This window comes from Camellia sinensis, chromosome 2 (genome assembly GCF_055761805.1).
Source record: "Camellia sinensis isolate YWXY chromosome 2, ASM5576180v1, whole genome shotgun sequence".
In the NCBI taxonomy this organism is placed as follows: Eukaryota; Viridiplantae; Streptophyta; class Magnoliopsida; order Ericales; family Theaceae; genus Camellia; species Camellia sinensis.
In genome coordinates this window covers 178,855,707-178,878,524 of record NC_138962.1, presented here as the reverse complement: position 1 = coordinate 178,878,524, position 22,818 = coordinate 178,855,707, and the positions used below count along the sequence as shown (strand labels likewise).

At 36.2% G+C, this 22,818-nt stretch overlaps 3 protein-coding genes across 25 annotated transcripts in view; 1 reads left to right on the top strand and 2 right to left on the bottom strand.

Annotated features, from left to right (window-relative positions):
* LOC114256870 (uridine nucleosidase 1) overlaps window positions 1-22,818 on the bottom strand; it is a 240,550-nt gene that overhangs the window by 103,388 nt on the left and 114,344 nt on the right. The gene's annotated exons all lie outside the window — the stretch shown is intronic.
* On the top strand, window positions 543-22,067 carry LOC114273934 (putative disease resistance RPP13-like protein 1). 23 transcript variants are annotated; one of them, XM_082907114.1, is made up of 16 exons: window positions 543-5,100; window positions 6,486-6,676; window positions 6,768-6,829; window positions 11,656-11,759; window positions 11,845-11,928; window positions 12,039-12,145; window positions 12,268-12,376; window positions 12,750-13,071; window positions 13,114-16,442; window positions 16,545-16,610; window positions 17,446-17,518; window positions 18,172-18,226; window positions 18,309-18,381; window positions 18,776-18,839; window positions 20,448-20,562; window positions 21,887-22,067. In XM_082907114.1, exon 1 carries the CDS (start codon window positions 660-662, stop codon window positions 5,037-5,039), a length of 4,380 nt encoding a protein of 1,459 aa, XP_082763240.1. In that variant the 5' UTR covers window positions 543-659; the 3' UTR covers window positions 5,040-5,100; window positions 6,486-6,676; window positions 6,768-6,829; window positions 11,656-11,759; window positions 11,845-11,928; window positions 12,039-12,145; window positions 12,268-12,376; window positions 12,750-13,071; window positions 13,114-16,442; window positions 16,545-16,610; window positions 17,446-17,518; window positions 18,172-18,226; window positions 18,309-18,381; window positions 18,776-18,839; window positions 20,448-20,562; window positions 21,887-22,067. The 23 variants fall into 23 exon arrangements, with proteins under 23 accessions (XP_082763240.1, XP_082763254.1, XP_082763247.1 ...); XM_082907128.1 differs by having other exon boundaries at window positions 6,501-6,676; window positions 12,273-12,376; window positions 12,750-16,442; XM_082907121.1 differs by having other exon boundaries at window positions 6,501-6,676; window positions 12,750-16,442.
* Window positions 15,002-15,913, bottom strand: LOC145808202 (uncharacterized). Its single transcript, XM_082907393.1, has one exon. It carries the CDS (start codon window positions 15,911-15,913, stop codon window positions 15,077-15,079), a length of 837 nt encoding a protein of 278 aa, XP_082763519.1. The 3' UTR covers window positions 15,002-15,076.

The window sequence follows — 22,818 nt, the reverse complement described above, 5'->3', positions numbered from 1 at the left end:
ATCAATTATAAATTTATAAATCAAAATGATATATGAGACAAAATAAAAAAGCTACCAATTTAATTTACCCAATAAACATTACCACTTTCCCTATCTTGATTTTTGGGAAGATCCAAGGCTACCCGTTGGCAAGCTATCAACTCGTAACCCAAGACAAGAAAATAAAACAAACAACAAAATCAAATCAAGGCCAAAAAAAAAAAAAAAAAAGGCTATGTGAAAAAGATTTTTTTTTTTATAATGATTGTCAGGCAAAATTGAAATGCATCAACCAAATCCCAAAACTATATTGTTGGGTAAAGATGGAAAAACTTCTAAGCCACACTCTAGTAACTGAGAAAAACCATGATAGAGATATGAATTCATTTAAAAGAATATTAACAAATGTAATTGGGTTCTTTCTACTAACAATAATATAATATTTGGGTTCTTTTATTTTGAGTATTTTATTTTTATTTTTAATTTACACGTTTTCACAGAGGGCAGGGGGCCAATGAAAGGAGACTCACTTTTGACTTCTTTGCAGCCCAATAATTTCTTCTTCTCATCACAAAAATATAGCCAATTTTGAAACTGCTAAAGCCTTTTCCACTGGACCTCTTTGCTTTGCTTTGCTTCTGATCTGTTGGTTTTTTCTTTTCTTTCTGTAATCGGAAACAATGCCTATAGAAGGGATCTTTGTCTCTGGCTTCGTCAATTTGTTGTTTGGGAAGATGACCTCTTTTGCCTCCTCGAAATTACCAACCTTTGAAGGAATTGATACCCAGCTGACCAATTGGACCAATATGCTGTCTCAAATTGAAGCTTTTCTGATTGACGCGGAGGAGAAGCAACTGACAGATCGAGCCGTGAACCTGTGGCTCGACGATCTCCAGGATCTGGCATATGATTTGGATGATTTAGTGGATGAGTTCGCCACCGAAGCTTTGCAACACAAGCTCAAGGCAAAGCAGCCACAAGCTAGTTCCAGCAAGGTATGGAACCTCATCCCTAATTTCAAGCCAAGAGATGTTTTGTTTAATTTCAAGATGAAGTCCAAGATTGAGGAGATCAATACCAGATTGCACAATAGTTTTGAGCAATGTTCAAAACTTAATTTGGTTAAGATTGTTGGAACCACCCCTACACCTGCGACTAAGACTTGGCAAAGACCAGACTCTACATCTTTATTTGATGAACCTCGCATTTATGGCCGAGAATATGATCAAAGAAAGATAATTGAGTTGCTCGTAAGGGGGGATGAATCAAGTCATAACAACATTGGTGTAATTCCCATTGTGGGTATGGGTGGGATTGGCAAGACCACCCTTGCTCAGATGGTATACAATGATGAAACTGTGCAGAAGCATTTCGATCTAAAAGCCTGGGTCTGTGTGTCAGATGAGTTCAACATTATGAGAATAACAAAAGCAATTCTTGAGTCAGTGACTTCCCAGACATTTAGTTTTAATAACTTGGACCAAGTTCAGGTTCAATTAAAGCAGGCTTTGGCTGGAAAGAAGTTCTTAATTGTTTTAGACGATGTCTGGAACAAAAAATACAGTGACTGGAATGTTTTGAAGAAACCTTTCAATGATGGAGCCCAAGGGAGTAAAGTCGTGGTGACTACACGTGACAGAGAAGTTGCAGGAATGATGACAACTGTTGAACTTCATGAAGTTAATATCCTTTCAAAGGAGGATTGTTGGTCATTGTTTGCACAACATGCCTTTGCGAATACATGTATTGATGCAAATCCAAAATTGGTATCAATTGGTAAGGAAATTGTGGAGAAATGTAAAGGTTTGCCTCTAGCTGCTAGGACACTCGGTGGCCTTTTACGCAGCAAAGTACGAGATGAGGAATGGATAAATGTATTGCGTAGTAAAATATGGGATTTACCACACACAAAAAGTGACATCCTTCCTGCTTTGAGATTAAGCTATCATGATCTCCCTTCGCATTTGAAGCAGTGCTTTGCATACTGCTCAATAATACCCAACGACTATGAATTTGAGGAAGAGGAACTAGTCTTGTTGTGGATGGCGGAGGGCTTCATTCAGCAACAAAGAGATAAGCAAATGGAAGATGTAGGAGGTGAGTACTTTCGGGAATTGCTGTCAAGGTCTTTTTTCCAACCATCAAGAACCGGTGAAAGCTCTAAATTTGTGATGCACGACCTCATCAATGATTTGGCTCAAGTAGTTGCAAGAGAAACTTGTTTTAGATTGGAGGATATATTGAAATATCCGGAGCAGTGCAAGACTATAAAGAAAGCTCGACATTCATCTTATATGCGGGAGCAATATGAGGGTATGAAAAAATTTGAGATTTTCAACGAAGCCATGCATTTACGAACCTTCTTACCATTTAACTTACCATATGGTGTGAAATGTCATTTGGCAAGCAATGTTTCCCTTAATCTATTGCCAAAGCTAAGACGCTTGAGGGTGCTCAATATGAGTAGATATTACATCACAGAAGTTCCAAATTCAGTTGGAGATTTGAAACATCTGCGGTATCTTAACCTATCCAACACCAATGTTGAAGAATTACCTGAATCATTAGGCTCTCTTTACAATCTACAAACATTGATGTTAAGAGGATGTGAAAAATTGAAAAAGTTGCCAACAGACTTGGGAAACCTAATTGACCTACGTCATCTCGATATTACAAGTGCACATCACTTAGAAGAAATGCCACTGGGAATAGGTAAGTTGGCTAGTCTTCAAACACTATCCAATTTTATTGTTACTAAAAACAGTGGGCATCGGTTAAAAGAGTTGGGGAACTTAATTTATCTTCGGGGGAGGCTTTGCCTATCTGGGTTACAGAACGTGGTGGTTCCATTAGATGCAAGGGAGGCGAATTTAATTGATAAGGAGGGGTTAGATGTGTTATCAATGGAATGGAGTGTTAACTCAGATGATTCACGAGATGGAAGAGTTGAAACAAAAGTGCTTGACATGCTACAACCTCACAAGAATTTAAAAGAGCTCCATATCAAAGGCTACCTTGGTACAGGATTTCCAACTTGGATAGGAGATCCTCTATTCTCCAATATGGCTGACATAAGTTTAGATAATTGTGGAAATTGTGCATCCTTGCCACCACTCGGACAACTACCCTCCCTTAAAAAGCTTTACATTACAGGTATGAGTTCACTAAAGCACGTTGGTTGTGAGTTCTACGGGCAAGGTGGTGTTCAACCTTTTCCGTCACTGGAGACTCTAAGCTTTGAGAATATGCCAGAATGGGAGGATTGGTATACTTTTGGAGATCACAAAGAAGTTCAACCATTCACTCGTGTCAAGTCTCTCTCCATAATAAAATGTCCCAAACTTCTTAAAATGTTGCCTACTGATCTACCTTGTTTGAATAATCTAGAGATTAGGGACTGCCCCAAACTCTGCGGAATGATGCCCAAGGATCTACCTTGTTTGAATAATCTAAACATTTCAGAGTGCCCGCAATTCCTAGTTGAAGGTTCCAGCATTAGCCTCCCGTCACTCACCTCGATAGCTATGAATGACGTTCCTCTAACAAGCCTTCAAGCGGTCCTTGAGATGAGGAGTATGGTTGATTGTGAAGTGATATCGGCAAATGCAAAGTCTAAGCATTCGAGTTCAATAACTTCCTTGAGGATTGGGATGATTAAGAAACTCGAGCTCTTGCCGAAATGGGTCACTCATGGGCTGATGGAACTCGAAGCATTGGAGATCACAAGCTGTGAAGACCTCAAGACACTGTGGAAGAATGAGGAGAGAGTGCAACACAGTTTCCCTGCATTCCGACGTTTGGAAATTGAAGGCTGCCCCCAGCTTGTTTCATTGTTTGAAGAAGATGAGGATGAAGACAACAAAGGACAACATGAGCAGCAGCAGCAGCAACAAGAGGGACTCCCCTGCATAGTGAGGAGGCTTGAGCATCTAACAATAGATAATTGTGAGAAGCTGGAGAAACTGCCACGGCTGCTACATAGCTTCACTTTTCTTGGAGAGTTGTATGCCTATAAGTGTCCGAGTCTCAGCTCTTTTCCGGAGACAGGTTTTCCGTGCACGCTGAAAACACTCAGGATAGGTGATTGTGAGGCTCTGCAATCCTTATTCGGGTGTTTAACACAGATTAATGACAGTAATCTTCAAGTGTTAGCTGTTCGTGATTGTCCATCCCTCACATGCTTGATATCGTGCAGAGGTGGGGGGCTACCACCCACACTCAAAGAGCTTCAGATTATTCGGTGTAAAAAGTTGGAGGCACTACTAGTAGTAGATGAGGGGATGGAAATTACCTGTCCATCTCTTGAGTTTGTTTTGATCATGGATTGTGATAGGCTCAAATACTTGCCAGATGCCCTTCCTAATAATAATAATAATAATAATCTCAGTGGATTGTACTTGTATGGGTGTAAGAATTTGGAGTACATTCCGGAAGGATGGTTCCACTCAGCAACAAATCTCAGTCAATTGTACTTGTATGGGTGTAAGAATTTGGAGTACATTCCGGAAGGATGGTTCCACTCCGCAACAAATCTGGCACATTTGAATATCAGGGGATGCAAAAAACTCAAGGCCCTACCACACGGATTGCAGAGCATCAACTACCTGACTTCTCTTCAATCGCTGTGGATGAATATTTCAGAATGGAACAACAACTTCAAGAAGATCGGTTTGCACAGTTTATCCTCTCTTAGAAGACTGTCGATTTCAGGCGCAATTAGCGTGGCAGAGGAAGAAGAAGAAGAAGACGAAGAAGGTGTAGCGGGGTCCAGCTTTCCAATAGATGGGAAGTTGCTGCCCACCTCTCTGATCGATCTTCAGATCGGGGGTTTCCGAAATCTGGAGAAGCTATCTTCTAAGTTGTTTCAAAACCTCGCCTCTCTTGAATATCTTCAAATCTGGTGTTGCCCTAGGCTCAAATCTTTACCAGTGCAAAGGCTGCCTCCCTCACTTATGAGTTTGGTGATCCAGCGTTGTCCCAGACTAACAGGGAAGTGTGAAAAGGGGAAAGGCAAGTATTGGCCCCACTTAGCTCACATACCTGATGTTCAATGTTTTTGATGAGTGATAAGCTCTGTTGTGGAGATTCCCACCGCAGTTTTACAAGCCCTCAAATTGCCAGGTATCAAAACTTAAACTAATTTTATAAATATCAACATTAAAAAAATATTTTCAGATTTTAAAAACAAAAAATCATATGAAAAACAGTGTGTTTTTCATTTTTTTTTTTTACTTTTACAGATTTTAAAAAACTTAATCAAACAATCTAATTGATAGTAAAGATTTCTAACATTGCTAATTTTTAATGTCTTTTTGCTTATTGATTTTTAATTTTTTTTTGAATGAGGAATCGCCGAAGTATGCAGTACATCATATTTTCAAGTTAATTGAATTTTTTTAGATGAGCAAGTTATTTGCAAATTCATATAAAAATTTAAAATAAAATGAATTTGTATTTTCAATTAATAAAAAATATTTTTGAAAATAATGAAAAAAATATGTTAAATTTAAATTCGAATGACCATTATGGAATGAGTGAATAATTTTTAAAATTTTGTTTGGTTTTGGAGTTTTCAAAAATAGTTTTAAAATTTTTAATTCGTATGTTTTTAATATATTGGCTAATTTGTTTTATTTTTTTATTTTTTAGATGCATCTAATCTACATATACTTAAAAAAAATTAAAAAATCTTTAAAAAAATTTAATAAATACAAAATACATAAAAAAATGTATTAAATTTGTATATTTATTAATATTTAGTGATTTTTTAAACGCTTTTTTTCATAAATTTTATACGTTTTAGGTGTATTTAGATTGAGTGGATCTAAAAACTTGAAAAACCTTGATTAAATACTTAAAAAGTTCACTAAAAATAATAAAATACGGATTGAAACTTAAAAATTATTTTTGAAAACTCCAAAACCAAACAGATTTGTAAAAATTATTTTAGATTCTGAAAACTAAATGAGTTTTGGATTTTTAAATTTCTGAAAACTATTTTTAGAATATACAACCAAACAAATTTTTAAAAAATTATCTTTCAAAATTGATTGTTAAAACCAAACCTTAGTTTTTGGGTTTTCTGGGCTAGTCATTAATAAAATGTTTTTGTATTTGTTAAGTTGTTGCCTATATAGTGAACGGGAAAAGTCAGATTGAAAGTGATTAAGCTGGTACAAATTCTTGTTGAAGAGAGAATTTTTTGGCCAGGCAAATGAGGGTGATGTTAAAAAAAAAAAAAAGAAAGAGAATGAAATGCTATGATGTAAGTAGTTTGCAAATGCTTAGAAAAATTAAAAAAAATTTTTGCTGTTGTAAGAGCTAACTTAAAAAGCTACAAACAAATATACACATATCAGGTGTCCAAATTTCATTTTTGTGAGTTGTTTAATAAATATGGAGACTAAAAGCAATTTTAATTGTATACCTGGAGTTGTTACATTTTTTGTATGAAAAAAATTTAGAGTATTAAGTTTTATCAATCTCTGAGGGATTATTTGATATAGAAATGTGCTTTCAAGGATTTGAATACAAAGAAAGGCTTCTTCCGATAGATTTCCTCGTCTGCTTTTATTTCCGAGGCAACCACAACAAATGGAAGAGTTCTCATTTCTTTCCAACTTGGTGCATTTGTCCCTGGATATCCTGTCCATCCAGTGATTGTTCGCTATCCCCATGTACACTTTGACCAATTCTGGTAAGAATTTTCTTGAGTTGAAACCGTTTTGGTGTTTTCTTTTGTAATATCTTTACCTAACTTGCATCATATGGCCTTTCATTTTGTTTAGGGGCAATATAGCTTTGGGAAAGCTTATGTTTAAAACATTCATAGTTTCACAATTTCATGGAGGTATGTTGAGTGATTTTTTATTTATCTATAGTTGCATATAGTGAAAATGTAGTGAGCTTGGCTTCCCCCACTATTTTTGTTTGTAAAATTTTTGGGTAGTATGTTGTATGAGGTGGCAATTCATATATATAGGTTGTTATAGTGATTCCCCAATTTGCTATTTTTCTTTTGATAACTAACTCTCTCTCGCAGATCATCAATACTGATTATTCATCAGCTTAAATGTACATGCATTTATATGATGTGTCCTTGACTATATTATAATTAGAATTTTGGTTACTGGATAACTAGTATGTTGTAAAAAGTTGAATGAAGTCATTTATTAAATTTTATAGGTCGAGTATCTTCCTGTTGTTTTACTCCTTGAAAATTAGTAGGAAAATGGTACCCATTTTGCTCAGAGGGTGAATCGACATTATTTGATTAATCTTTGCTGCCTTGTTAGCTTTAGTTGATATTTTAATATTACGTGTATTCTTACACATCAAAGTTTTTAATGGGGACATTACATACAATTTGTTAATTTTTTGTATATTGTTAGTGTGTTTTGTATTTCATATGCTTAATCTCCCTAAGCAATTTAGAACCAGTGGATGTTTAACACACCGTAAAAATATTGTAATTGAATTTGTGTGATATTATGTCTACTGCATTTGTGTGTGGAAGCCTGTCCTTTTTTTTCGCATGTGTGCTCAAAGAATCAACAAACTGATGATTCCTGGTCTTTGGATTTCAAATAATAATATATATATATATACAAAGATCAAAATTTCGTTTCAGTGTGTTGCTTCAAATAGTACAGAAACAAAAACATCTCGGAAATATTTTATGAAATAAAGATAAAATAGAAATGCTTGAAAATATAAATTGAAATATATCTGAATGTATAAAAGCCTAATAATTGATTAATTAAACAAATTGAGATTCATATAGTCATTCACGTAAAAGAATTAAAAAACTAATGTTACTATGAACTAAAAATTATTAAGTATTGTTAAATAACTCAATTTTATAAAACAAAAGTTTCCAACAAGGTCCAAAAATTTACTTAAGCAGCAGTAATAAATGTTTATGAAAATTTCTAAATTTGTATAGATACAATTTACTCTTTTTGTATATCACACTATGTTTCGGTGTGTTTCACTATGTTTTGATGTGTTTCAATGAAAACACTAGAATTTTATTATTCCATTAGTGTTTCGTTTCGGTCTCTTGGGAAATGGCAACATTTCAGCCTTTCAATGGAAACAAAAAAAAATTTTGTTCCTCATATATATTAAAGATAAATCCATGTCAAAAGGTTTTTCATTCATGTGTTGTCTACGTTTTTCATCTTATTTGGTTCCAAACAAATGGCATATGGTACCTATTAAAATTGGGTGTAACTGCACATGCAACATCCCTCGTGTCTTCTATGTGCACTATGTTAACTTCTTACAATTGGAGGAATAGTTTCCTATTGTCTGTCTTTAATTTGGGAAATTTGTCCCTTTTGTATTCTTTTAGTAGCTGTTGGTGTATTGCCTTATTCTTAGGGGCAGAGCCATGTATAACAAAGTTGGGTCAAGTGACCCCACTAGAAATTTGTAAATCTGAAATTATTATTCAGACTTTTTGAAAATTTTATTTTAAATGAGGTCAATCTTGTACACTAAAAAATATGAACTAATTTAATAAAGCATAGAGATTAATATATAATCATGTTACCCTTTTTTTCCTTTTAATATTTTAGTTATGCTTTTTCATTTTCTTCTTTCTTTGAATTCTTTTGTAGATGTTCACGTGTTACCTACCTTATACATCACTATTATCCCATGTCCAAGGAGATGATTATGGCATTATGTGACAGTTTAGGAGAGGATTTGTACTTATATTTAAAAAAGGGGAAAAAAAAGAGGAGAACTTGTGGCATTAAAAAGGAATTGTCAACAAACACAGTGGGTGTTGTTTTCTTCAACTAAATTAACTAAACAAACCTTATGTTCAAAGGATATATCTGAATTAAATTTGTTCAAAATTTTAGTGAAGGGAAATATTATACATTTATGATTTATGGAATCAATTGTTTAACCTTATCAGCATTTATGGAATTTTAGTATTAGTGATGCAAGCGGTCATTTATTAGATTTTTGTAAAAATTAACTATTGTGGTTTTTGCTTTCATTATGGTATTTGTAATTTGGAAACTATAAATTACTTGATCCAATTTTGTGTATTACACAAGTTTATCAGTGTACATTATGTATAATTGAAGGTTGATATTGGTGGTGAATTGTTTAATGGACGTTTTTGGCTCCGCAATGGTTGATTCTTAGAACTAATATGGAGAAGAATCCTATTTTTGTGAACTTGATGATTATCTAACAGTACACTCCATTTTGGATTTGTCTTGATTTGCCACTTGAGCTGGCTTGAGTATATATATCATTCTCTCTAAGTTATTTGTGGATATTGAGTTTTTAATCTATCAATTCATCCCTGATGGATATATGCAGACTAGCCATGCTATAACTACCTCTCTTAATGTTACACATGAAGAAGTTATTGAAACTGAATGGTTTTCATTAGATTGAAAACTCGGAGATACAGTACGTTATATACACTCCACATGTTTACAAAATATCTAACGAAAATATCTACCTAACTCACTCTATTACAACAAGTTGAACTAACACTTGACTTGTTTGGTTTGCAGGACAACGTATCTCTAGTCTGGTCTTTGTGTGACTTTATATTAAAAATTATGATGTAGGAATGTTTAGTGACTTTGAAATGGGTTTTGGCAGAACTACTAAAGTCCTTGCTGATGAAAGCAACAATATAAATTGTTAGGTTTTTATTCTTGGCAATCTCATTTAACAAAACTCCTTTCAGTTGTATTTGTTTTTGCATTTTTATTTCCGTGAGGCTATGAGTTTATTAGATGCGAATCCAACCCGGATCGTGCCTTGCAGAGAAGTTTGTGATGTTAATGCTTTCAAGATTGCCACTTCGCTGATTATGACGGGGGTCGAGCTGCTCGCCCCCGAAGCAAAATGCAAAAGTGCATTCAAAGTTGCTTGTCTGCTCGAGCGGACATTCCCCCGCTCGAGCGGAGAATGCTGAGTTCCAGAAGTTTGGTGAGTCTGCAAATATACTGTGATCCGTGTTTTCACGCTCGAGCATCCATTTCCCCGCTCGAGCGTACACCTTAGTGCGAAACACGCCATATAGTGTCCCCGCTCGAGCGTCCATTCCCACGCTCGAGCGGACCTCGCGATTTCAGATTCTATAAATTCGCAAGTTGCTCCAAATATAGGATTACTCCTCCAGATCTTCTTTTTGGATAGTAAGGTTTATATCTGGGGATATTTTGTTGTTTTTCTTTGATGTTTAATTGAGTATTCAACTCATGGGTTAAGAAGAATACATCAAAGGTTTGTTTATTCATTCTATACAAAAGAGAGAGTTGTTCTTCGGTGGATTCTGAAGAATTCGAGCCTGAAGCTTTGTTGGATTTTGGAGTGGCTCATCGTCAAGACAATTCCGAGGTGAAAACGGGGTTGGAAGAGGCACATATGGGTTGGTTCAATTCGGACGTGGATTCGCTAGGTAATTGAGAGTATACCTGTGTAATTCCTTTATATCTTCTTAGTGGATTGTTTTGTGGCTGTTGCCCGTGGTTTTTTTTATCACAATTGGAGGTGCTCCAATTGTGGTTTTTCCACGTAAAATCGTTGTGTCGATTTGTCTTGATTGTTTGATTGGGATTGTTGTTTACTGCTTAAAATTGATACATAATCACAAATCAACATCTAGGAGATTTCTAGATTTTTCACAAATTTTTTTGAAAAAGATTATATAATCAAACTAATATAGAAGTGGATGTAGCACTTTGTATATTTTTCATTTCTCTTAACTTAAATTCAACTAGAAGACATTGAATCCTAATAGAATTAAGCACTTCATTTTGTTGAGGGTGCTGATTGAAGCTCCAGAGGTGCTTTCGAAAGATAATCATAATTAATACTTAGAATCAACTTTAACATGGATAAAACTCCTAAGATTTAATTATTTAATTGTACTCTTTATGGTGTGAATTCAGATTTAGATCCAACAGAACTGGAAGTAAAGTCTAACAAAACTAGAGATGTAAATAAGAATCACCTCATTAGATATGTACCTACACATATATCTTTGTTTTTTGGGATGACCTTACCTAAACAAACTAGAAACGATAATGCACTAGAAATAGAAACCACAGAATTATGGAAACAATCATGTGGTCATCTGACTGTACATAAGTGTACATATAAAGCCCAAGAGTGTCTAGTTATTACAACCAAAGTATTATCATTCAAATGGAGTTGTATATTATTTATCAAAAAATAAAATAAAATAAATGGAGTTGTATAAAAAGGCTATACCTCCATCTGTTGTAATATTGATTTCCATTTAAATTCCATCATCACGAAAGGTTTCAAGTCCAATCTTTTCTTGTTTACAATTGTTTCTTGACAATTATTTTCATAATTTTCTCATTTTGTGAGAAAGATGTCATGAACCTCTCAGATTTGAAAATAGTGACTATTTACTTGTATGAAGTAGGATTTCCCTTGTTAAATTTCATTACTTACACCTTAGGTTGGACGTCCAACAACTTTAAACATTGAAGTTCATTCATGCTTATCCATTCCTAACATTCATTTATGTTGAATGTACTCTATGTCGTTCTCCATATTTTCTAGTCTTTAAGCAGAGTAAGTAGACTACATAACTGCTTGTAAACCCATTTTTTCCGACAAACTTCGTGAGGATTTATTTTTCACGTGATTTTACTTTGACAGATTTGGGACTTCAGCAACCTTGGTTGGAAGGAGAGGAGTATCTATCAATTGTTGATGAATTTATGGAGGCAATTCACACTCGATGGCCCAAGGCTATTGTGCAGGTTTAGTTATTTCAGAAATATGACATCTTGTTTGATGTGTAACCAATATCATACTGATTACTTGATGTTTGGTGAATATTATCAGTTTGAGGATTTTCAAATGAAGTGGGCTTTTGAAAGACTGCAACGGTATCAAAAAAGGTTCTGCATGTTCAATAATGACATACAGGTGAATACTTGGTGTTGTATTCTGCTATTCTCCATGGCAAAGTACTTTAAGATTGTTAAGGGTGACTCTATTATAATGGCATTTTTGTCACTTGTCATCATGTTGTATAGGGAACTGCTGGTGTTGCACTAGCAGGACTGCTTGGAACTGTAAGGGCACAAGATCTACCATTGACTGACTTTGTGGACCAAAAGATAGTTGTAGTTGGAGCTGGAAGGTACTGATGAAGTTCAATTGTAATGGCTGTACTCCTGGTTTAAGTGTTACTTCTTTATGGTTTAGGGTGGTTGGTAATATCAGCTGTGAGTTGCGTCTTCTTATTTTTTTTCTGTCTTTCAGTGCAGGGCTTGGTGTTTTTAACATGTTTGCACAAGGCTGTTTCAAGAATGGCAGGAGCTGGAGCAAATCCTCTGTCTTTCCTACTTGATAAAGATGTGTGGTTCTACAGGTATTACTTGCTCTCTAACTTTTTTGTTCTTAATGTCAATTACCGTATTAGCCTTTATTATGTGTTACTGGGTATTTATCTTGTAATAAAATGTGTAGAACATATATTTTGAACATATTTGTAAAGGAGATTTTTAATTTTTTTTTTTTTTTTTAGTGTTATCAACTGAATTTCACCATTTTTTTCAAAGTAATGATAATCAATTACTTATCTGCATGTAACTGAATGAATTGTGGAAATGAACCTGCATTGGAATGAGAAGGAAAACTCATAATATGGCAATCTGAACTTTATCGTTTCATTTACATTTTCAGGGAACCATCCATTTGACTTTTGGTTCATCTTTTTTTGATAAGTACTGGTTTAAATGCAGGGTCTCATTACAACAAAACGGAAGGGTGTTGATCCAGCAGCTGCACCATTTGCTAAAGCCCTTTGGGAGATCGAGGGTTTGGGACTTAGGGAGGGAGCAAATCTCGTTAAAGTGGTAAATCTTACTGGAGTGTTTTTTGGCAGCCTGTTAAAAAATGAATCTATAAAGAGAAATAGAGAATTGTATTATTGATTGATTTTATTGATCTATTTATTACAATGATTCATGATTCCTATATATAGAAGAGGGTGAGTGTGTAGTAGGTAAGGAGTAGGTGAAGTGGAGGTGGTAGTGGTGTAGTGGGTTAGGTTTAGTGGAGTAGGTGAGGTGGTAGTGGTGTAGTGGGCTAGGTTTAGTGGAGTAGGTTTAAGTGGGTGAAGTAGGTGATAGGTTTTAACAGCCCCCCGCAAACTCAAGGGGGATAGGAACTAGCCAACTTGAGTTTGGAGAGAGTAACAAAACAAGAAAATAGACGAATACATAAAAAAAAAGAGGATAGGAGACACTGTATGGTCGTGTCAGACCGATGGTGAAGACACTGTATGGTGGTGTCATAACGTTGTAGAGGACACTGGATGGTTGTGTCAGATCGATGTAGAAGACAGTTTATGGGGTCATGTCGGACCGTTGTAGCAGACAATGTTGTGATAGTTGTTGTGACAGTTTACGGAGTCTTACTGGACCCTTGTAGAAACTAACCGAAATCAATGTCGGGACAGTTTACAGAGTCTTGTCGGACCCATGAAGGAGCTAACCGGAATCAATGTCGGGACAGTTTACAGAGTCTTGTCGGACCCTTAAAGGAGCTAACCGGAATCAATGTCGGGATAGTTTACAGAGTCTTGTCGGACCCTTGAAGGAGCTAACCGGAATCAATGTCGGGACAGTTTACAGAGTCTTGTCGGACCCTTAAAAAATACACTGTATGATGGTGTATATAGGCTGCCCAAATATATATATATATGGATATATATAGTGAGCCCTCAAAAGTCGCGCCCTCAAAAGGCGCGCACACTTCATCAAAAGGCGTGCCTGACAGAAAGCGTCGAGCCATCAAAAGGTGAGCCGGAGACGCGGCGAGGCACGTGAGCGACAGAGTGGCGTGTCGGCCTCGGCTATTTAACCAAGGTTGAGGCGGAGGCTGTGCAAACCAGTCTGAAACCGTCGAAAATCCTTTGAAAAAACTCTTCTGTTTCTGAGAAAGAGATTCTGGAACACTCTGTTGCCATTCTGTAACCAACCTTTCTCTGAAACACTCAGCAACCCATAACATGGCCTCGTCTTCCCGTTCAGCTACCCAGAATATGGCCTCTTCGTCCCGTGGTCTGCTCACTCTTTTTCCCGACCTCAACGAGTCAACAAGAGAGATAACTGGTGCGGTGGCCAGTGAACCTCAACCAAGCGCCTCTGGTTTTGCTCCGTTGAACTTTCCGATGCGGTCGGTGGAGCAAAAAATGGCGGTGCAAACTGATATTGAGGCCAATCAGTATACTTTGAAGTCATGTGTGGAAACCATGACTGCGGTTACAAATTTGTCGAACCGGCTGCAGAGTAGGACAAATGAGGTGCAGCAGTTAAACGCCCAACTGGCTCTGCTCCAACGCATGTATAAGGATGCGCGAGCAGAGATAAGTGTGCTAAAGGCGGAAAACAAGGAGCTGAAGCGGAAGGCCACCGTGATGTTTCGATTTGGAGGGCCGCCATATGCTGCAGTGGAGGAGCAGGGAGTAGTGATCATGCCTGGTGGATTAGGAAGCACAGAGGCAGCACCGGTAAGGACCGCCCAGGACGGAGGCAAAAAGAAGAGACCGGCAGCAGAGTAGGTCGGTGGGTGGCCGTCTGCAGAAAAGAAAACAAATCTTTTGTTGTTGTGTTTGGGTTTGTTGTTGTTTTTTTTTTTTTTTTTTGTGTGTAGAATTGTGATCGGGGTTGATCCCTGAGATGAATAAAATATGGCGTGGTGTGCAAAGCGATATGGTATGAATGGAATTTGAAAAAAATTAAAAATAATGCGAAAGAAAAATAAAGAAAGAAATAATAAGAAGATATTTTGAAATCAAAATGAAAGATGGGGGAAATAAGGAAAGTGGTTTGGAGAAAATAAATAAAAATAATGGATTTTAAAATCAAATGGAGGAGAGAGAGAGAACAAGCCCATGTGAGTAAAAGAGGGATTTAAAGAAAGTGAGGGAGAAAGGAGATTGGGTCACGTGGGTTTCTTGGCCCACTGTTTTGTTAAATCCTGCAATGGTTTTTTTTTTTTTTTTTTTTTTTTTTTTTTTTGAAAGAAGGAAGATAAAATAAAACAAATAAAAAGAATAGTGGGATCAGACGGTGTGGTGGTGTGAAAGTGAAGTGTGTGGGTAATATAGTATAATAAAAAGAGATATATATAGATATAAAATAAAGAAAGGTGGGTTGAGTGGGAAGCATAATAATGATTCTGTGGTGTGTTTCTGGGTTGCCTCCGAGAAAGAGAGGATTTGGGCAATGATGCTGCTGCCACCAGGAGGCTTACGAACCCCGCCAAAGTAGTCTCGAGATTCTACCTGCCCATCAACAAAAATATTGTGGCCACTCATTTCTCGCAGCTTAGCTGAACTCAGTGATCTCTCAGCAGATGTTGGTGGAGCATCTCCTTTGAAAATGTGAGTACCATTCAGCTCTGCAAATTTCTGGTTGGGAATCTTCTTTGCTGGCTTGATTATGGGCTCCTCATTAAACAAGTCGCTGCTCTGACCTCCAGCGGGATTAGAAACTTTGACAGATGTGCGTATGTTACGTGGTGCAGGTTCGCCAATTTCTATGCTTTTTCTTAAGGCCAAAGCTCGAGCAGCCAACAGCCGTGGTTGAAGTTCAGGAGGCGGAGCAAAGATGTCATTCCCACTAAGTTCCTTGCACTTAGCATCAGAAAGTTGCTTCTTCAACTTGGCCTCCGATTCACTTTCTAGCGTCCCACTCAACTCACGCTGTTTTGACACCTCATGCAGTGCAGTTGGCTTCTTGAGAGAAACACTTTCTTCTTCACCAAAGGAGATGTGACTGAGTCCAGCGACCGCTTGCTGGTACATACGTAACCCGGTTTGGTTATTTGGAGTAGGGTTCACATCAGATTCTAGTGCCCCATTTTCTGCATCAGCAGCAAAAATGGAGCTACCAGTCATCTCCTTTAATTTATACCCTGAACAAGGTGTCCTTTTGTTCAGACCAGGTGAGTAGATCTGCAGTGGATGTGTGAGACTTCCTCACCGGAGTGTAGAAAATAAGCGGAATAGATTGAGGTCCGGCGGACGGCTAAGGTGAGGTTGCCGCCCGCCGGTGAAGCGAAAAATACTAGGTTCTAAACCTGCTCTGATACCATGTTAAAAAATGAATGTATAAAGAGAAATAGAGAATTGTATTATTGATTGATTTTATTGATCTATTTATTACAATGATTCATGATTCCTATATATAGAAGAGGGTGAGTGTGTAGTAGGTAAGGAGTAGGTGAAGTGGAGGTGGTAGTGGTGTAGTGGGTTAGGTTTAGTGGAGTAGGTGAGGTGGTAGTGGTGTAGTGGGCTAGGTTTAGTGGAGTAGGTTTAAGTGGGTGAAGTAGGTGATAGGTTTTAACACAGCCTATGTTGATGCAAGGCTGATATAGATTGATATTGTGTGGAAAAGAAACCTTCGGTTGTTTAGCTTGCTTCTTGGGTACGTGCAATTGGATCATGGATGTTTGCTGTTATCTTTCAGAACCTTGTGTATGCTTTCATAATTTAGAAAAACTAATTGCAGGGAATGGATTTTGTTTAGGTTAAAAAAGTCAAGCCTCATATACTTCTTGGTTTGTCTGGAGTTGGTGGTGTCTTCAATGAGCAGGTGGGCAAGTTTGCTTTGTCCTTCATTACTTTCAAATGAAGCATAATGAATCAGTGAAGTTGGCTAGTTTTATTTGGAAAGGCATGTTGTTCTGTACTATTTATTTGGTTAGTTGTTGATAAATGGTATTAGTTGGGGAAAATACATCAAATACCACAACCCCCCCCCCCCCCCGGCGCGCGGTGGGAACTCAAGTTTGTTTGTTCTTGTTTCCTAGATGTAGGCAATACCTTGTAGAGATGGTCTTCATTAACCCTATTATCATTTTACTTTTTCCCAACTTCCGCTAAATAATCCAATTCTTACTAAAAACTTACAATTATTTATTATTAGGACAAAGGAGCATACCTCATCAAGATGTCATTTGTTGTCATCACTATCAGTTAAATCCACTTGGCTCAACTCAACAAAGACCTAATTTCAACCTCTTGGAATTGACTACATGAATATTTTCCCAAAATGCTCTCTATAGAACAATACCTCAGTTAAATCCATGGCAATTACATTCTTTGTTACTGTATCAGCCCTCGTTCTTTTTTAATTATCTTCTTGTGTTTAATGACACTTTGTTTACTCTACTTTTGTGGGTGTTTTTTCCTCAATTTACTAATCCTTTCATGCACAATTTTGGCTTTTTTTTTTATAATTAAATTACCATTGCTGTATAGGTAGATCTCGTTCTGAAATACCTACTACTTGATAAGTAACTATGTCTGGCTATGTTTGAAGAACCATTCTCCACTTAGTGTCTAGCTGCAAGGCACTAAACACAACAATGGCAAAGTGTATCCTCTTTTTGAGATTGGTAAAGCGTATGTCTTCTTTGATAAATTAGGTGCTTAAGGCCATGCGAGAGTCAGATTCCCCTAAACTTGCCATTTTTGCGATGTCAAATCTGACGGTGAATGGTTCGTCTTTCAAGCCTTCTAAATTATCTATTTTTTGTTTGTGGATGCACTATTTTTCTATTGAACATTGTCTTTTCATGTTAACTGGAACAGTTGAATGCACTGTTGTTGATGCTTTCAATCATGGTGGAGAAAATATAGGGCTTGTTTGGTTTGTATCTCAAGATACAATTTTTGAGAAAAATATTTAAAATTTTGTTTGATTCAAATTTTTTGAATTTTTTTTTTCAAAATCACTCTCTCTCTCTCTCTCCAACACATCAGTCTATCACTTTTCTCTCTCCTCTCTCATTGTCAATCACTTTTTCTCTCACACATATCTATTCAACTACAACAAAATATCAAATCATCCCAAACTTCAAAATTATTTTCAAAATATCCAGCCAAACAAATCAAAAAAATTTCCAAACTCTCTCTCCAAATTTTTTTTTTTTAAAATTTATCTCAAAAATGTTGACCTTGGTATGATTTCTTTATATTGGTGCTAATTGTTGTGGAGTCTTTTTGCACAGTATCAATAAATTAATTGGTCTCACTCTGCTCTCTCATTATGTAGCCAATGCAACCAACAGTTCTATAGTTTCTATATTCCTATCTTCCTCAGTGTGTTGTCCAATTACTCTGACCTTTGCCAATCATATACTTGTTGTCAGGGAATGGAAAAGTGGGTCATGTAAATCAAGCAAATAACATGTATCTGTTTCCTGGGTTAGTGCTAATGTTCACGTCACTAACATATTGTGCTTAGTTTTTTATGACTACTATCGTAAACCTTTTTGACTTGATTCAGGATTGGAATGGGAAGCTCTTCTCTCAGGTGCTCGTTTGATTTTAGATGGAATGTTGCAAGCAGCTTTTGAATGGTATATATTACACAATTTGACCACTTCGTTCTTTGTTCTAACATAGCCTTTTATGGATTAGTGCCGTGCTCATCCATTCTTATTGGACTGTTAACTATGCCCTCATGCAATGAGGTGGCACTTGTTACTGTCATCATGTGTGTTGCCATATCAATAGGCTTGGTGTGTCGGGTCTAAAAGAGTCCTTTTGAGTGCTATAAAAAGAGTGTTGGGGCTAGAGGTGCATCTATCTCCTGCTAGACTTGTATTTTGTAATTATTGGTTTATACTTGCTCATTTATTGTTGGTTAAATTATGTAGTTATTGGTTCAATTTTTGATAGAGGAGGAAAAACGTTTGCATGGTGTCGAACCCAATATCAACTAACTTTTGCTAATATAATTTTTCTTTGTAGCCTTGCTTCATTTATTACAGACGAAGAAATTCAAAGTGGTATTTTTGTATCCTCCTACGAGAAGGTATTGTTGTTCATAGTGCCATTGGAACATTAAAATTTTCATATATATTTGTATGTCAATTGGAAACTCGCTCACTAGGAAGCACTGATCACCTTTTCATACATATTTGGAAATCAATTGGACACTAGCTCACTAGGAAGCATAGACAAGGATACGGATACGGACAAGGACACGGGACATGACAATTTCAAAAAAATCAGAACACATACACGGTCACACGGCGAGGATACGACAAAAAAATATAATTGTTTTATATATATTTGTTTTCTATGTATGTAAATATTACATTCACAAACAACTAAAATGAATGAAAACCGACACTAATTTAACATATATATATAAAAAAACAAAAAAACAAAATGTAAATTATCTAGAGACTAGATATATTTTTGCGTTAGGCTCCAAAGATCATTAGAAGCCAGTTTCTCAATTTCGCACTTGTGGTTAGATCTGTATTGCGTTGTCAATAGTTTGATATGAGTTCTTTATCTATATTTTAAAATTCAACTCTCATGTTTCCAGCTTCCAAGCATTATAATATAACCCCCAAAATTAGCTTTAAAAAATTAAATTAAGACCTTGGTTGTCCCTGTTGTGTCTCCTGAAAATATTATTATAAAAATGGACACGTCATGTGGCATATCCCATATGTGTCCCCACCACGTCCATGTCCATGTCCTTGTCCCGTACATATCTAACACGGCTATTGCACCTATTTTGACGTGTCAGTGCTTCATAGCTAGCTCATATACTTGTATTTTCTTCTAGTGGGTAAGGTTCAACCTATTACCTTAAGGCCATGTTTGTTTGGGTGGACATGAGCTTGGGATTGGTCTAATAGTCCAATAAAATTATTAATCCGATGTTTGGTTAAACAATTGAAGTACGGACTAACAATCCATCCAGATATGGTATCCCACATATGATGGACTATTTAATCCCACATAGGGGGTGGGATATAAATTGGAAAACTAAGCCAAAGTTTGGACTATTAGTCCCTCCTTATAATCCTAACTCAATCTAAACATAGGATAGAATACACAATCCAAAGGGATTCGTAGTCCTAGGATTATTAGTCATGGGAATGCTAATCCAACCTAATCTAGTCCGCCCAAACAAACATGGCCTAAGTGTGCACACCTAATAGCAGTACGGAAAGTCGTTCTCTTGTCTATAGGTTTTGGATATAGCTTGTTAAAGCATGATCAATAATCACTAATCAGGTTAGTTTGCATTATGCAAAGACTACATACCCACTGATATTAGATCTGACTCTGACCTTGTGGAGTGTGTGAACCTCAAAGCCTTTTCAAATTGTTTTGATTGTATGGCTAGTACTACAGTCAAGTTTTCTATTCTCTTTATTTAAAGTATCCATAATTAACAAATCCGACCTCTAATTTCATGGGTCGGATGATTGGATCTACTCATGAATACATCCCTATATTGGATCTACTCATCATATATACTCATCATATATACCTAACAAGGTCGTGTAAAATTTGCAAAGAAAATATTTTTCCATTTTGGGACATCCTATGAATGAATTAGTAAAATAAAGGTAAAGTAACCTCTACTAATTTGTCTATGACCTACTTATAATTGTAGTATTTGAGATATAACAGTAGAGGTTAGAGCTGCTATTGTTCGAGCAGCAGTTGCCGAAGAACTGGCAGAAGGGCGCTGTGATGTAGGAACTAGAGAGCTCAGGCAGATGTCAAAAGTATGGATAGTTCTCAACTTTCTTACAAGAAAAATGCTTCTCTTTTTTGTAAAAATAGCCATGACATAACACGCACAAGCACATCTGGACGAGAAAAAGAAGCTTTAATATTTGACAATGAAAGCAACCTCATATTTAACCTTTAAATGAACCAATTCAGAAATACTAATCTCAACTCAACTAAGCAAGTTAGTTATTCAGTTATTCTCATTGTTAATCAGGGACGGCGCTAGGCTATAGAGTATGGGGTTAATTGACCCCATTTGCCAATTTTGAAAATTGGCTTAAAAAAATATTTTAAATATTTATATTGTCTATTAGCAGCGATTACTTTGTTGGTTGCACCAATACATTTGTTTGTTGCAAACCCCAAAGGGTTGGCTTGGTGGCAAGGCCTTGGATTTTGAGAGTGTGCTCTCTCCGAGATTTAAGAATCAAAACCTCTTAAATAATGCTATATGCACCAATTGGTATACTAATTAGTGTACTAACTGATAATATTTCATAATTTGAGGCTTTAGATCGTTGTAATTTGTATAATGGGTGGGGTCGTAATTTTTAAATGGCAATGTCATAATTATGTTGGTACACTAATTAGTAGACCAATTGGTGCGTGTAACACCACCGAAATCTCTTAGGTGCTAACAATTCCTTAGGGCGTAGTGCACTTGCGGGAAACTCCTTGCCGAGTGCTTGTGCACTCCTGGGGATTAATCGAACTGTGATCCGGACACTCCAGTGCCAATAAAAAAATAAAAATAAAATACATTTGTTTGTTGCACCCATGGGTCGCACCACATACATTGGTGTGAGTCAATTGACACCACTAAAATTTGAAAAATCATTGAAAAAAATTATATATATATTTATATATATCATATATGGATAATATTGACCCTATTAACTTATTAAAAAAAAAAAAAAAAAAGAGAAGACCTTATTGCACTTAGCATAGAGTATCAGACCTTTAAAATTTTTCTAGGTCCTCTCTATATTTGTTCGAGTCCCAAAGATGACTAGATTTCTCTAAGTTCAAAAACGAATTCAGTGAGTCAACTCCACCAATCACCAAATACCCTTGAAATTTCTCCAACCATAGTAAGGAAATTCATTGAGAGGAACTGTAGAAATTTTTGTAATTACATTTTTTTTTTTTGTACAAAAAGATCAGTATGAATGCACTAAAATTTATAGAAAACAAATGTTATATATAATATTGATAAGAGTGAAAAAATTTCCTTATAGAATTTGTAGAACTTAATCATTGATTCCTGGAGCCGCCACTGTTGTTAATCATCTATGGCTTTTCTCATTTTGGATGCAGGAGGTGACGGTGGAATATGTCAAACCCAACATGTGGTTTCCAGTTTACAGCCCCCTCTTATTCATGAGAAATGAAGTTCCGATCATCTCTCTCTCTCTCTCTGTGCGCAGGCGCGCGATATTTTTCTGCAAACACGATCCCAATGTTCTGCAGCCATTCAAATATTCATGATGTAACTGTGGTTTTAAAGCCTAGAGTAGTAATATGGGTGAAAAAACAGAACTGGGGAGAGAAGGGTCGTAGAAGTTGAAAAATAATGCCACTGCAGTTTTGATTAAGCCCTTTTGTCTAAATCTGCTTATTGATGTAATGAACAACATTGTGTAAACTCTCTCTTTTTCAGTTTTTTCAAAAACTTATTGATGTTTCATGTAATGAACAACAATCATCCCGATCACCTCCTCCAACAATCTCAATTAGAAAAAATAGTTCAACAAAGTCGATGGGGTTGGGCTGATTGATTTAATCTGTATCAAATTTAATTTAACTTGTTTAAACTTGTTCATTAAATGAGAGAGTTTGGTTTAAGTTATTTTATTGCATTACCTGTTTTGATCTGCCCAAATCTATCTATTTGCCAACTGATGAACCAACTAGCAAATTAAGCTTGGATTGAGTAGTGGGATGAACCATTTATTGCATTGCTCAATCCAAGTTAAATAAGTCAATTTTTTTCAATTTGAATTTTGAAAAGAAACAAGTTCATTTTTCTAACCTCAAATATAAATTGTTAATTATGTATGACCTGAAAGTTGTAGCAGGTTCTATCAGATAGGTTCCATCAAATTATATAATTTGTGATTCAGTCACATCTCAACCATTGCATCGAGGGCCATACCAGGTTACATCTTTGATATAATACATATATCTGTACACATATATAGGACAATGAAATCAACATGAAATTTTAACCAAAAAAAAAGAAGAAGAAG